General features: G+C 38.8%; 1 protein-coding gene across 1 annotated transcript in view; it reads left to right on the top strand.

Annotated features, from left to right (window-relative positions):
• The first annotated feature begins 4,083 nt into the window (after positions 1–4,083).
• LOC106111989 (hexokinase-like) overlaps positions 4,084–14,756 on the top strand; it is a 13,052-nt gene continuing 2,379 nt past the window's right edge. Inside the window, exons 1-4 of the mRNA XM_013294218.1 lie at positions 4,084–4,287; positions 11,525–11,805; positions 13,958–14,111; positions 14,680–14,751. Coding sequence (XP_013149672.1) covers positions 11,554–11,805; positions 13,958–14,111; positions 14,680–14,751 — 478 coding nt within the window. The 5' untranslated portion in view covers positions 4,084–4,287; positions 11,525–11,553. The remainder of the gene's footprint in view (positions 4,288–11,524; positions 11,806–13,957; positions 14,112–14,679; positions 14,752–14,756) is intronic.

The raw sequence follows: 14,756 nt of genomic DNA, 5'->3' as shown, positions 1-14,756 counted from the left end.
TGGACTGCGGCCGGGCTGCGGCTAGCCAACCATTTTATGCATTACTATGTTCTATATTATTTGGTCGCGGTCATTTGTATACTGTAGTAATATTTTCAGAAGTATTTTATTTTTGTAGCCATAACGTAATGTGAAGTGTCGACATGAACGCGTGTTATACTTATAAATAGTGTTGTGTGCTTATTTGGTAGAAATCATGACTAACAACATCATGTAAGAACTTTAATGTTTAAAGAGTCGCATAATAGCGTTACTGTGATATGACACGGGTGCAAGTATAGTATAGCGCAGCCGCCGCAAGTCCTGCGCCGACTGCGCTGCTCGCACGCCGGCGACGGCCCCAGTGTGGCAGAGAGAACGAGAGTGCGCTACTCAACGAATTAAAAACTCATTATTATCATTAATAGCAAACATTTTTTCCTCGAGCAAATTATCCGACTCGAAGGACCAGTAAAGACTGTTTTAAACTTGATATCTCTGTGAGATGTCTACGTTAGGTAAAATTGATTCTAACTACCTCAGAATACATTGTTACAGACAATAATAACTCATGTTTTTATTCATACAAAGGGCTACGGTTTATTTCGGTTTCTATGACACTCGAATCATTTATAAAAATCGTAACTTAAAATAATGTTGATTTGAATAAATAAAAAATAATTATAATAAAAATTTCATTACAATAAAACTTAGACAGCAACATTATTTCTATTAAAATAAGCTAGTTATGTAAATTATGTAATGGAAAATAACATTGCACCTAAACGTTTATCTAATTAGTTTTAAGTTTTTCTTGTTTTAGGAAATGTTCCGTCGTTACGTAAAGTCGCGAAGTGCGCGACCGATTGCACTCAGAGACAATTATCTACATTTCAATGTGTCACACTAATGTTGTGGTCTAACAGCTAATGTTACTTAAATTGTAATTCGGGAAAGTTCCTAATTGAATGAACACCAGTTTGACATCATTTCTGCACTGATTTTATACAATTATTCTTTTTGTAATAACTAGCAATAGTAGATGTAATGTAAATATTGTAGGATTAAACTTTAAAGAAACTATTTTCACTACTAAATTGTCATTTTATTTTCATGTGTACCAGTGTAGCAAACATTTGGTACAAATCTTTACTTATAAATATGTAGCCCTGCACGATTCCAATAACGAAGTAACGACCCGAGCCGAGGCTCCTGAGGGAGCCCTTGAGTTTAGTTACCCATAAACGAGGTTTAGCTAAGCGCCATCTGCGCTCGGCCACCTCAAGCTCTGTGAATCTGTAAATACCTCTTCAAGGCAACAGTGGCAATTCAGTCACAAAAAAAACGGAGTACCCGTGTCGTGACATGGCGAGCATAGTAATTTGTCTAAGTAATAGTTTATATTATTTCGTAGAATAATAAATAGGTATGTAAGTTCTAAGTGCCTCGAGTTGTGATAGACTAGAGTAAACTTCAGCAGCAGCCGACAGCTGTCTTGAATGAAGAAGAATTGAAATTCAATAAATCATTTAAAAGAATATTAGTTCAGCTGTAGCACCCTACTAAAAGGATTATTATTGTAAAGTATGAGCATCGGTGGCTTATGGGTTTAAGCACTTGACTTGTAATCTACAGGTTATGGGTTCGAATCCCGCCATGTACCGATAAGAAAAAAGTGAAAAAATTCAAAGATATGGCTGAAGTTAACCAACCCGCAGTAGGCCAGCGTTGACTAACGCCCAGGGACCCCTTACTTAGCTCCGAGCCCCCCATTGGGGACGTATAGTGAGCTGGTGGTGATAGTTATAATGTTCAATATTTTTTTTTATAAAGAAACTCAGTTTTCTGTTTTTATTGCAACTGCCGTCATCCCCTCCATTACTTGTCATTCGATCACGAGCCACCGACGACTACACACGTATGCGCACTTGTCACCCGGTTCTTTGTACTGCTTTGATGTTTTACCTGATGTTACAATTCCTTGAGAGTTGCTGGAAACTAAGTAGTTTCCATATAACCCACTGCGTTTTGTAAATCTGTAAAAATGTAAAAACTTGGTTCTTATAATAAGGTGTATGGATTATTTAAACAAATGTTATTAAAGTAATTAAATTGTAAGTTTTCTATTGGCATATTTTATTTATTCCTGGGAAAACGTTAAATAAGTAAACTAAGTTATCAATAAGCAACTTTTTCAAGCATATTTTTTAAACTTGTAAATGTACATAGCTAGGGACTAATGTTGCATTACTACGTATGTACATGCATATTATACGTAAAAACAAGGAACTCTTGAATTACAACTTGTACATTTTAAAATGTTTCGGTTAATTTTATTAAAATAAAGCAAAACATTTGTGCACTGAAATGAACAATGTCTGGTATTATTTCCTTAATTTAATGTGTTTTTCAGACAGTCTTATAATTTAATTAAATTTTATTTAAAACTTCTCTTTCGTATGGTTTGTGTTTTTTATACTTAAGTTGAATAATTCTCTCGCAAATCATCTTAATTATAATGTTGACAGTATTTATTAATAATTGTGTGAAACTGTTGCATTCGTTCACATATTTACATATATAACAATCTTTACAATGAAATATCTCTAAATTATGTATTTCAATTTATTTGATCCTAGCGATATATTGCAAAAATATAACTTTTGTATACAGATGTAAGATTACAAGTTCAGGATTATTAAATTGCTAAGTAGCACTATCCAATGAAATGTTTATTATATGATTTATAATATTACACAGGATATTTTTTTCTTATTTGTATATAATATTGTTTAATTGGTGACATTATCAATTACCCAAAAATGCTGCTGTCTGTTGTGATCGATCAAAATAAAGTGATAACAGAGACGTAAATTATTTTTCATTTAACAATCTGTAGGCGTAACATATTGTTTGTGTGTTCTATTCGACCGTGGGTTCCCACTGATGTAACTATCTGTCGATATACACTACAAGAACCAATGTTGAAGTTTGTTTTTATTAACTTTAAAGTGGGGAAGGTATATTGACCCCTGAGGTTCGGGCTGTCTCTACTTTTGTCTTTTGTTATCTCCGGCGCCTTCCACAGGTCGAGTCGAGAGTCGAGAGTATATCTTAATTTTATATTTTTCAATTAAATGTAAACAATGTTATTTGCTGTATTGTTTATAAATTAATTACGAATTTAAAATTTATTTTGTAAATGATGATAGCTACAACATAAATATCAAATTACTGTTTAGTTTGTTATCCGTAAATTATCCCAGACTGTATTACTTAGAACCTTTCTTTCCTCCTTGTGACGTCATGTCATCAGGTCCACCGCCGTCTCGTTTGTCTTGCCACAAGGTCCACACGACGCTTTCGCGTTGCTAAATGCATGCGTTATCACATTGTGTCTGCAAGCAGTTATAATTATCGATAACTTCAGCCGCCGTCTTCACTTGAAATCAACACGAAATTGTTTTGTTATTAGAATAAAAAAACAACTATTCGGTTCGCTATCTGCAGACACGTTTATTATTTTAATGATAAGGCGATGTTATGTAAGACATCACTACAGTTGCGAAGCGATTCTGTCGCAGATTTAAACAATTTATATAACCTCTAAAAATTTTAATATCATCGAACTTTTATTCCTTTAACCTGCTATTGTAAATAAATTGTTAATAATTTACTTTTACGAAGAAAGCAATTGCTTTATGTAGAGTTATGATCAGTATCTGTCACTTGCCAGTTATGGATTTTGGTGGGTATACCGACTTCTATAAACGGATGGGCTATGACGGATGCGATATCTTCGCCAGCAGCGTGACCGTGTCCGCCTTTGCGGTGGTGCAAAATAGGTATAAAATAACTAATTGAGACATAACTAATCACGTTATGTCATTATTATCAACACGTGTGTTTAAGTCGGAATGAGAAAGCTATTATATGCAGGCGCAGACCTATGCCTTTGTAGAGGTCAATGGGTGGGTAGTAATGGTCACAAACTATCGCCGCCTCCATGAGGCAAACAGGTATGCTGTGTAGGCGCAACAGCGTTGCATAGAGGATGAGGGCATGAGGTTGCAAGGTTCGGCGTAGTGCTTGCTGGAGGTAGTATGATGAAGGAGGATGTCTGCGAGGATGCGGTCGGTGTGAGGTGCGATGTGAGGGCCGGCAGCCGCGCCTCCGCCGCGTCAGCGTCAGTCTGCGCGCAGCCGCCGCCGTCGCTGAACGTGCTCGCAAATATCTCTCCCAGACATTACAAGCCGGCCTTGGCGCTATTTCGACCAGTTCCCGCGCTCCGTTCTATTTATCTTACGTGTAAGTATACATTTTGTTTTCACCATTGATGATGATAGAAAAATATGTTTTATTTAAAATCTGATTTGAATTTATTATTTTATGATTAAATTCTAATAAACTAAGTTTAAAAATTATGGAGATGAGAATAATAAAATGTTTAACAATTTTCTCTCTCTGATATCTTATGCAATGGCTGTTAACAATTAACTTTACAATAATTTCCCCTCATTGTGATTGCCTGTCTCACTGCCTCACTGCTTCTGTTTCCTTTAACAAAACACATGAAAAAACGATTCAGCAACAAATAGAAGGAAAACATAAAAGTTCGTCATATATGGTTTTTTAAGTAAATCTGCGCAATCTTTTTTTGAAGGTCTGAAATATGAAAATTATATTTGTAGCGTGTAGGTATTAAACTTAAAGATGAACAAATATTTAAATTATTACGTAGTCAAGAAAACTTATATTACAAAATAAATATCTTACCAAAATAGAAATTACGCAAAGTTCAATGAGGCTGCACTACATTGAGCTTGTCAAAATTCTTCTGAAGAGTCTCTAAGAATAAATTACATGACTTCTAAATATTAAACATTAACAATATAACAATACATTTTGCTGTTAACTGTCTCAAAAGACTGCAAGTTGTCTTTTTGACGATATTGAAGCGGCTGGTGGCGCAGTGGTTGAGCGCTCACCAGATGTCTTAGTTTCCAAGTTGCAATTTGCTTTTAGTATCCAGTATTTCTCTGTATGAACTTTTGTCAAGAATCTATGTTATTTCCCTTCTTTAACAAAATTGCGCGTTTACTTTATAAAATATCATGATAAAAATTAAAGAGTGACAAAAGTCAAAACAATAAAAAATATCGTGACCCCGAGGCGATGTTATATGTCAATAAACATAAAAATGATAAATATTATCAGAGCCAGTTGTTTAGCGGCGAAGGTTACGCAAAATAATTTATTGGACTTAATTAAATTTACTACCAACCGTGTTGCCCGGCGCTAGCGCGTGCGCCTGCGCCTGCGTTGGCATCCCTCGGGTAACAAGGCTCACTAAACCATCTTCTTTAAACTAATGTATCTGACAAAACCCACACGTTTTCGGTATAATTTATTCTATAATTTTTTAATCGTGTATTTACTAAAAAAATATTTGTCTTTTGGTTATGAAAACGCAACGAAAATGTTGGTTGTGTTGTTCGTGTTATCAGATGTGTTGGCGCAGTTTCGCGTTTGATAGCTACTGAATACGTAAATAAAGCTACTCAGAGCAGCGGCTGCGAGGCGCCACACCTCCGCCGCGCGCCTGCTCAGAGCTTTTCATTTATTTTCTCGTGTAACTCGCTCACGCCCAGTCTCAGTAACCTCTCGCGGTGACGCGTTAACGCTAACGACGTAAACTTTTTAATTTTGGCACACTCCCGCTCCCCCCCCCCTCCGCTCAGCAGCTCCGAATATTTTGCTATACAATCTATTTTCGCAGATCACATCAGATAGGATAAGACGGCTCAAATCATTTGAGAGTATTTGTTGAATGAACATTTTAGACGTTTGTTTTGCAATGAGTACGTTTACTTCGTCTAAACATCTATCTGGTGTTAATTTATTCAAATTGTCATAAGAATACGTAATGTGGTGTTTACACAAGCGGCGGCGGAGCGTCGCGTCTCGCGTTGAATCGCTGGCCGTTGCCGGGGAGGGGGCGCGGGGCGCGGGGCACGAAGCCGGTCACAGCCGGATTTCGTCTCTGTATAAATATCAAATTATCTAACATTTCGATATCTTTTATGATCTTTAGAATGTTATACAACATTGCCGAGTTTGATCAGCTTTATGTCTAAAAAAAGCGATTTGCATTACAATTGACATGAGCCCGGCTACACGTGCCGACAGGGCTCGAGGCTCGAGGAAGTGCGGACGTGGTGGATATGCGTCTTCAATGGACGCAATAAATCTCAATAATGGTTTGATTGCTGCAGTTAAGAGTTGGTGCGAGAATAGTTACCGGACGCCGCGCCTTCAGGGGCGCTGCATTCACCGATAAGCGAAATGATTCAAAATAAGTAATTGTTATTTTTTTGAAATAATTATGTATATTTATATTATGCGTACCAAGAAGCGGTGTATGTATGCATCTAGCAGCTACGTCACCCTGCTCAAACAGTAGGCGTGTCACCAGCTGACCAGGGCGCGGCCGTTGTCATTGACTGGTCTTGCATACGTCCTGGACGCACGCGTATAGACTCTTACCAAATGCTTCCAGGTCTCGTGCGAAAAAAAATACGATTTACTGTGTAGTAGTAAATCGTAATTTATTTTTTGTTAATCCTTGCTTGTTTTTATACAGACGTACGAGTAATGTTATCTGGAGAATGTCCTATTAACTAATACTGTAAATTTATTACACCAGCCTGCTTTGCTATTTTCTTTTTTAAATTCCGTATAATGAATGGTCGTCGTAATTTCTAGTTTAGTTAATAACTTCTCGGAATAATTGAATAAATTGAACGATCTTAAAATATTAATGCACGACAAAACAACAAACTTCTGCCGCCATCTCAAAGATTTTGATTCATGACAATATCTATGTTTTGGTTTAAATTGTTTTAAAATCAATCAAAAACCGTTTAAACTAAATAAAGTTATGTTTATTGCCGCTTACAGCGCGTGTCCTCGGTTCTGTTCTTCAGTGTAGTATAGTTATTTAAACTTTAGTCTATGAAATGAGTTGATTGTATGAGTGCTAGGACCAATTAGTGTTGGAAACCTTGTTATATGGAAGTGCGCAGTACATTGAGGTAGCAGGAGAGGGCAGTGAGCGCTGGCGGTGGACCTCGGCCCCCCATGGCAGCCGGCAGTGGTGATGATTGCACTCTCGTTACAACGTACGTCACTCGCGTCGCTCGCCTGCGCTCACCAAGCTGTTAGCAGTTTCAGGATATTAATCACATCGTCATTTACTTCGATTAATGCTAAATACTCTTCCAGTAGTGGGTTCATATGGCAATTGACAAAGAAATTTCTTTGTTCACTAATTCAAAGCATATCAATAAAGATATATATTTTTTACTTATAAAATTGCGCACGTTTTGCGTTACATAATAAAAACTATTGCTACAGAATATATTAAACGGGAGTTTCTTAAAGAACTACATAGTGTCATGGTTATCCTAGTGGATCGAATCTTTTATTGGCACTCAGCTGTTAATGGATTTGACCCGCGTCGCCCCCTTCCCCCCGCCGCCCGCCGCCCGCTCGCGTGACCATCGTCCACTGCGCTGCACCTCGCCGTTTGAAGTCGCCGGCGGCGTTTCCTTCTCAAGCTTCAATTGTATAGGGATTCGGCAGCAGCATAACTTACGAGTAGTTTGTCATTTATCATAGATTAGCCATGTAGATTGCATCGTTATTGACCATTACGTTATTTCTTATGTTTACTGTTATTTGCTGCAAAAGTATTATGATTAACGTCAGCTTACATTGCATGGCTTTCTTTCCCGCGGCGCGGCGATAAGCTGCGTGTATCTTATCACAGTAATCGCTCGCGCCTACCGCCCGCCGCCGCCGCCGCTCGCTCACTTGATTAGCGCTCAGTACATATTGCTTCATTTCTTTACTAATTGACATCATTGATCGCATGTGGGCATTCCATATGCGACCAATAGGTAGATATAGTACGCGATACGAAAGTAAACCCATATGTGCCGGCTACTGTTCATGTAAGCCACATTAAAAAACGAATGAGGTATCTGAATGTCTCGTAAAATTCTCCGAAGTGCTTGATTTAGTTGAGTTTTGTGCATTACCATAATGAGGAACAGAAAATTTTAGAAATAGGGCGGCATGATTTGATTGACGTCATCGCCGAATTAATTAGAAGCCCCGCAAACTCTGTCGCCAAAGCACTTACAGCTTGTCTTTAGCTTTTTTAGTCTTTAGCTTAACAGCTGTTGATATTAAAGAAATAGTGATTGAATAATTAAAAACGAAAAAAATCACCTTACAAAACCATAATTATTTGTTCTGAAATAAATGCTATGCTTAATGCACCGTGAGACTGCGTGTGTGAACTCATGCCTTTTGATGCAAAAATACTCTGTCCAATTGTCGCGGCATTTTATTTTGATTCTGACACAGTTTTAAATTTTCGCGGCCGTGTGTGTATATCATATTTTCAAAGCATTCCACTGACCCTGTGCGTTTAGTGTTTGAGTGTTGAACATTTTACAATCGATAGTTTGCCATAGTTCTAGGAATGACTGCGACTTGTGACAAAAAGCGAACCATTTAACTATGTAAAGGATGTGCCGGCAGCACTTGGATTCTTGTTGGACACAACGCTAGACAAACACACGGCGTCGCTCACCCATCCAGTATTGATTGCGACGTATTGTTTGACTGGTATCAAGTGCGTGTGTGCTGTGTGTCTACAGCCGAGCATGTAACTGCCCTCCATCCATCTATATCAGATCAAAAAGCGCTATAAAGTAGAGACTTTACAGTAAAATAACAAGTTACACGTTACAACATCTCATTTTAATTAACTCGAAGATAATATTCGATATGGAATGTGTCAGGGAGCAGACGCGACGCGGTCTTATCTACAATGTTTTTGCTAAAGGAAAATTTCTCGCGATTTGTTTTTTTTACATTATCGACGTGACGCCGTTCCCCGGGTACTGGGACACTTGTACAATAAATAACATTTATCGAGTCCTTCACCTACCTACGGACACATTCGCTTACATCACGAATGGAAATTCTGTGAATGTGAATAAAATGTCGCATTTTTGCGAACAGAGCGCAGCCGGGAAGCACAGGTTATCGCATTCTTAGAGATAACATTTTGTATTCTATCTTTTATTGAGGATAGCCTATTCTAGTGCGGCTTCATCCGCACGAAATTATGATTTATTTTATTATTTACATTTGTCAAACTATGAATAGCAAATGTCAAAATGACATGACTTGACAAATCTTGGCAATCATGCTTCCCTGAGGTTGGCAGCAACTTATGGTCTCTTTCTCACATTAGAGTTTTAATCCAAAATCTATACCCCTAAGTTTAATGGCGTGAAAATATATAGCCTAAAACGTGACGTAAGTATAGGGCTTATAGTTAATCAAAAATATGTTGTAATTGCTGACATCTTAGGCAACAAAGAAGTGTGTGTTTACGCTTTATTATAATAGTATAGATTATTGTGATTAAATTATGTAATGAATCGTTTTACTCTTATAATTTGTTTGATATAGCTATATTTGCAGAAGAAAAATACTGCGGTGTTTTAGTCATTTCGAATTCACCACAACAGCAGCATTGTCCATACCTTAGAAGGCGCTTTCCTTACAACGTTGTGACGTCACAGTCACTGTGCCATCACTCGGGGTCACATCGCCTCAACCATTGCCTCTGCTTATCTTAATAGCTAAATGTTATAGCTATATTCATATAAAATTATGATAACAAATCTATACTAATATTATAAATATAAAAACATTGTTTGTTTGATTGTAACGAATAAGCTCAAAAAGTACTGGGCCAATTTAAAAGTTCTTTCACCGTTAGAAATTTATCTGTAAGTAACATAGGCTTAATTTTTTCATTTCTTTATTATTATTTTTAAATTTCACACGGACGCAGTCGCTGGCAAAAGCTAGTCTAATAAATGCAGTAAATCTGTACGTGAAATCTTAAAACAATGCGTTTTATTTAAGTAGTGCTCTCAGAACGGAAGACGTTCATGTACAGATTTAATTGAACACAACTTATGTGCCATTGTTGGTAATTAGTTATATAAAACGTGACGTAAATATGTATGTGTGAGTTAATTTATCTTCACTAAATAAAGTACGTCAGACAGTAGAACACGCCATCCCAGCGTTACCTCTGACATGGCTGATGATCGCTCCGAGGAAACCAACGTGTTTGTATTGCTCTGTCATCATAGCTACATATTATTCTTTATTTAGTAAATAACCGAATAATTCGTAAGAAATTACCGAAGCTACGTTTCACGTCAGAGATATGAATAAATAAACATGAAATCTGCATCGTCAAATGTTGTTTAGTAATGGTTTTGTGTATGTGCTCAGATCCGACAGTCAGTAGTCGCGACAAACACCACTCACTAGATACCAGGAAGGTAGTTAACAAAGTCGCCTTCTTATAATAGCTGTAAGTATATCTCGATAATGTTTGTTTGTTAGTCGTTGGATTTAGATTGCAATAATTTTATGTTTTATCGAAATATCTCAGAATAACATGATCGCGCGTGCATTCGGCGCGGGTTGAGGGAGTGGGGGGAGGCAGTGGGAGTGGCGTGACGTCATGAGGGGATTATGAGTGTTGGGAATCGAACTCGGGAACACTCGGTTACTTAAAGTACAAAGAACACCCTATAAACATTACTATATAACATTGAGAATCCTCTCGAATTCAAACTTGTGTCTTTTACAAAGCGAGAGTACCATTTCTACAAAGGCCGGCAACGCATCTGTAGTTCTCTGGTATTGCGGATATCAAGAGCATCCATGGATTAATGGGTTTTCCCGACGCTCGTCGTTCTTACAACGCGACTAAAAACATAGTACTATGCAAAAAGTTTCTTATTAGTTGAGAGTCACGTTATGATAAATATGTCGACATATTTTTCACTATCCTTGCGTATGCAGTATCAATTATAGATGAGTATCGCGCGCTTTTCTCGCCGCTGTTAGATAGTATGTCTGTCGATAACGCCGCGCCATTGGGCCAGGCCCGCCGCCAGCCTGCCTGCATGCCAGCGTGCCAGCCCGCCAGCCCGCGCCGGCAGATTGCTATCATTTGGTCATTTCGCGAGTCATTGTTTGCTACTGGTAACTTCGCGGCCTTGATGTAATCACCTCAATGCTGACAATTACAATGTTGTAAAACGCAGCGCGCCGCAATGTAATAAGCGGATACATCTGAATCTCATCCGAAACATAAAACTCGTAAATTCCGCGGACTTTATGTGTGTATTCGATTTTAGTTATGCTAGTTCTTACTTCAAGTCGCCAATAATCTTTCTCTAGTGAATTCTTATTACTTCCTAGCTTTCAATAATTTATATTTCAGTGTTATCTTCTATTTTATTTATTACCGACTTTATTTATATTCTTTGTGGCATTTCCAAATGTTACTAATACACGTCAACATTAATGCAATGCAACTTTATTTACTTTTTCAAAGGTGTATATCTAATTGTAACATGATATTTTTTTCCAGATTAGAAAATTTCATCACTAGTCCACATAATGTCGACGGTAGTGGACTTCGCGTTGGGAGGAGAGGCGCGCGTCAACGGACATGGCTCACAACTAAACGGCTCTACTCAGCTGAACGGCTCAGCGCAGCACAACGGCTCAGCGCAGCACAACGGCTCAGCGCAACACAACGGCTCAGCGCAACACAACGGCTCAGCGCAACCAAGCGCAGGGCGCGGTCTGTGGGATGCACAATTTTTGCCTCCCCCTTTAGTGTTGGAAGATCGCAGTCGTGCTCTAAAGGTAATGACGATAGAATTACTGAAACAATCGAAGCGGCATCGCCCATTATTTATACGAGGTTCGAAGCGGACGAGATTCCGAAAAAATAACTAATCATCATGATGAGGGAAGAACAGCTGAAATAATATATTTATGTGTATTACGACAATTTAAAGAACGAATTAATATTTCTTTTTTATTTAAAAGGGCAAATTAATTTAACTATATCACCAGATGGGTAAAGTTTTAAAAGTCTCGTCAACTTGAGATTGTCTCTAGATAAAGTCATAATATGCTAATCCCCCGAATTCATTTCCTTAAGATTTCCTTCTATAGGTAACTATGCTGTTTATGCTGTTGTTTGTTCCTAGTAAAGTTGAAATATTTTTTCAAATCTTGGTTCAGCGAGAATCGCTATCGTTAAAAGTACTTTCAAACGATTGCCTATTTACTGAAAACATGCGTAACAGTAGTTTATCGTTTAATTACGCACTAATACTACACTAAAATCCAATAGATTAGAGAACGAAAACCGGCTAGGTATGTTACATTTTTGACGCATGAAAAATTCATCGATTAGATAATAGATCCTTTGTTCGAGTACATCGTGCCCAATAACTAGACTTGCACTGATGTCTAACCGCTCGCCGCGCCGCGGCCGCTCAGCGCTCAGCGCTCGTTTGCTTCCTAGCCGTCCTGCGGCCAATCTCATACCAAATACAATTACCTAAACATTCACGTATTTCCTATTTCCTGTGCAACACTCATTAATACCGAAATGAAGGAAAAGTGTTTATGTAAACGTATTTGCTCATCTCAGATATAACTAATTACAAATATATAGTTATTTATGGGTGCAGAGACGATGCACGAGCCAATGAAATTGTTTCAGAGGTCAAGACGTTTGCGTTAGGCGTACAATCATTTATCATATCAGTAACCTCTGATAGAGGTTTAGTGCGTCGCGGTTCAAATGTAGCGATAGCTATGTATTATAAACTAAACCTATCACCGTCAACACAGACACACCAGGAAGTTTATACGACGTAAATGAATGTTACATAACCGAAGTAAACTTAATTGCTCTTAGCTGATTTTTGTTGTATACCTTAGACGACTCCAGAAAATCCTTCCCGTCACCGCCACAGCGAGCGTCTTCTTTTCTCAACTCAAGGATCCTCGTTGACACAAGTATCGTTAAGCGTAGTTCTCGAAAGTTCTTGAACGTGTCCGTGGCGGCAATAATTACTTAGACGCGAAGTGACGGCGGCGGCGGCGGCGGCGGCGGTGCACTCTACTATTAATTGCAATTAATTGGCTTCTCCGGATGGAACAATATCTCAATAGAGTAATATTCCTAACTTGTAAACGTCAATTTGCCAGACATCGTTCCAGAAAAATAAAAAATATAATTATGAGAATTTGTGATTAGGGAAGTGAATTAACTATTCATTGTTGGCAGCGGCGCATTTGGGCCACAGCTGTGTCGCGTGACCACCTTCCGTTGGCGGCCGGCGCAGTGGCCATTGTTGCCCACTTGTCCGCTTATTTGCGAATTCATGCGAGTGTACAAAAAGTCCCGACACGTGAGCAGCGTGTGCGCATTGCGGCAACCGAGCTACGTTCCCTGAGAGCTGACCACCTCCTATCCGCATTGCAGGGGTCACATCGCAAGTTGATGTTAAATTTAATTTAACATGGCCGCGATACGAACACCGCGACCGAGGTTATTTGCACCAGTGCAGTGCCGGTATTTACTTTTGCCATAATGTTTGTGAAGCTACGCCTGACACTAAAGACAGCGTCAACTACATTTACCTGATTTTGATGCGATTGAATGTTGTAGAAACTCATCGTCAGCAGTCACTTCACTGTGCACTGAGGCCATAAAGATAATTACAACATTAACAGCAGTAATTAGATACCCCGCCGCGGTTAATTCTTATATTATTTTATTGTACTCATTATATCTGATAGCACGATATCATTACTCAACTAAGTACATACATATTTTACTGATATGTTCGGCAAAAGTTTTGCGCAGTTTGGTTTGTTGATTCTATCTAGTGTTTGGATAGAGTTAGAGTCATATCGAAATCAACTTTTAAGCAAGGCTACACCGCCGCAGCTTGCTTACAAAAAGAGGCTAGTTTTAAAGAATTAAAATCCGCAGGTTGCAGCGCGGTTGTCGGGGCTGGTGTTGTGCGGGCGGACGCTGGTGCGTGTTGGGGAGACCTTCGCGCGAGAGCTGGAGCGCGGGCTGTGCGGCAAGCCCTCCAGCCTGCAGATGGAGAACACCTACGTGCCTGAGCTGCCCGACGGCACCGGTCAGTTCTCCGCCGGCCGGTCCCAGCCGACACGGCCAACATCACACAGCGCACCACAAATTGCTACCTATGTCGTATAACTATTTAGTCATACAATTATATTTTATTATATACAAAGAATTACATTAACGCGCATTAACTACAGCTGCAGATCTAGTTAAGTATAATTAGTTAGAATTTTTAGCTTACGAAATATCATATTTGGCAAAAATAGATAAACAACTCAGCGAATGTTACACCTGGCTGTAGCGATAACGTTGTTACCAACATGATACAAGCATTGTCCGCACTCTGTAACTTCAGAATAAGTCAGAACTGTCAATCGATGGAAAGCGGGGATTCAGAACCTAAAGGATATTAGAAGTAGCTACGGAGAAAAATTACATCTAAGAAATACGTATAAACGATACGCGAAATAAGTAGTCTTAAGAAATTTGATTCTTAAGATTAACCGTTTGCGGTTAGACATTTATTATTGTCGTCAAAATTTGCCAATTATGTACTTTCGTGACACACGCTCGTGCATATGTTGTGTGGCGCGCACTGAGGTGTCTCTGCAACTTGGCAGAAGAGGGCGTGTTCCTGGCGCTGGACCTGGGCGGCACCAACTTCCGCGTGCTGCTGCTGCAGCTCGCCGCCGGCCAG

The sequence above is a fragment of the Papilio polytes genome, unplaced genomic scaffold, assembly GCF_000836215.1.
Source record: "Papilio polytes unplaced genomic scaffold, Ppol_1.0 DF824135.1, whole genome shotgun sequence".
Taxonomy (NCBI): domain Eukaryota; kingdom Metazoa; phylum Arthropoda; class Insecta; order Lepidoptera; family Papilionidae; genus Papilio; species Papilio polytes.
Note: the sequence above shows the minus strand (reverse complement) of the source record. Positions and strands in the feature narration are given on the sequence as shown.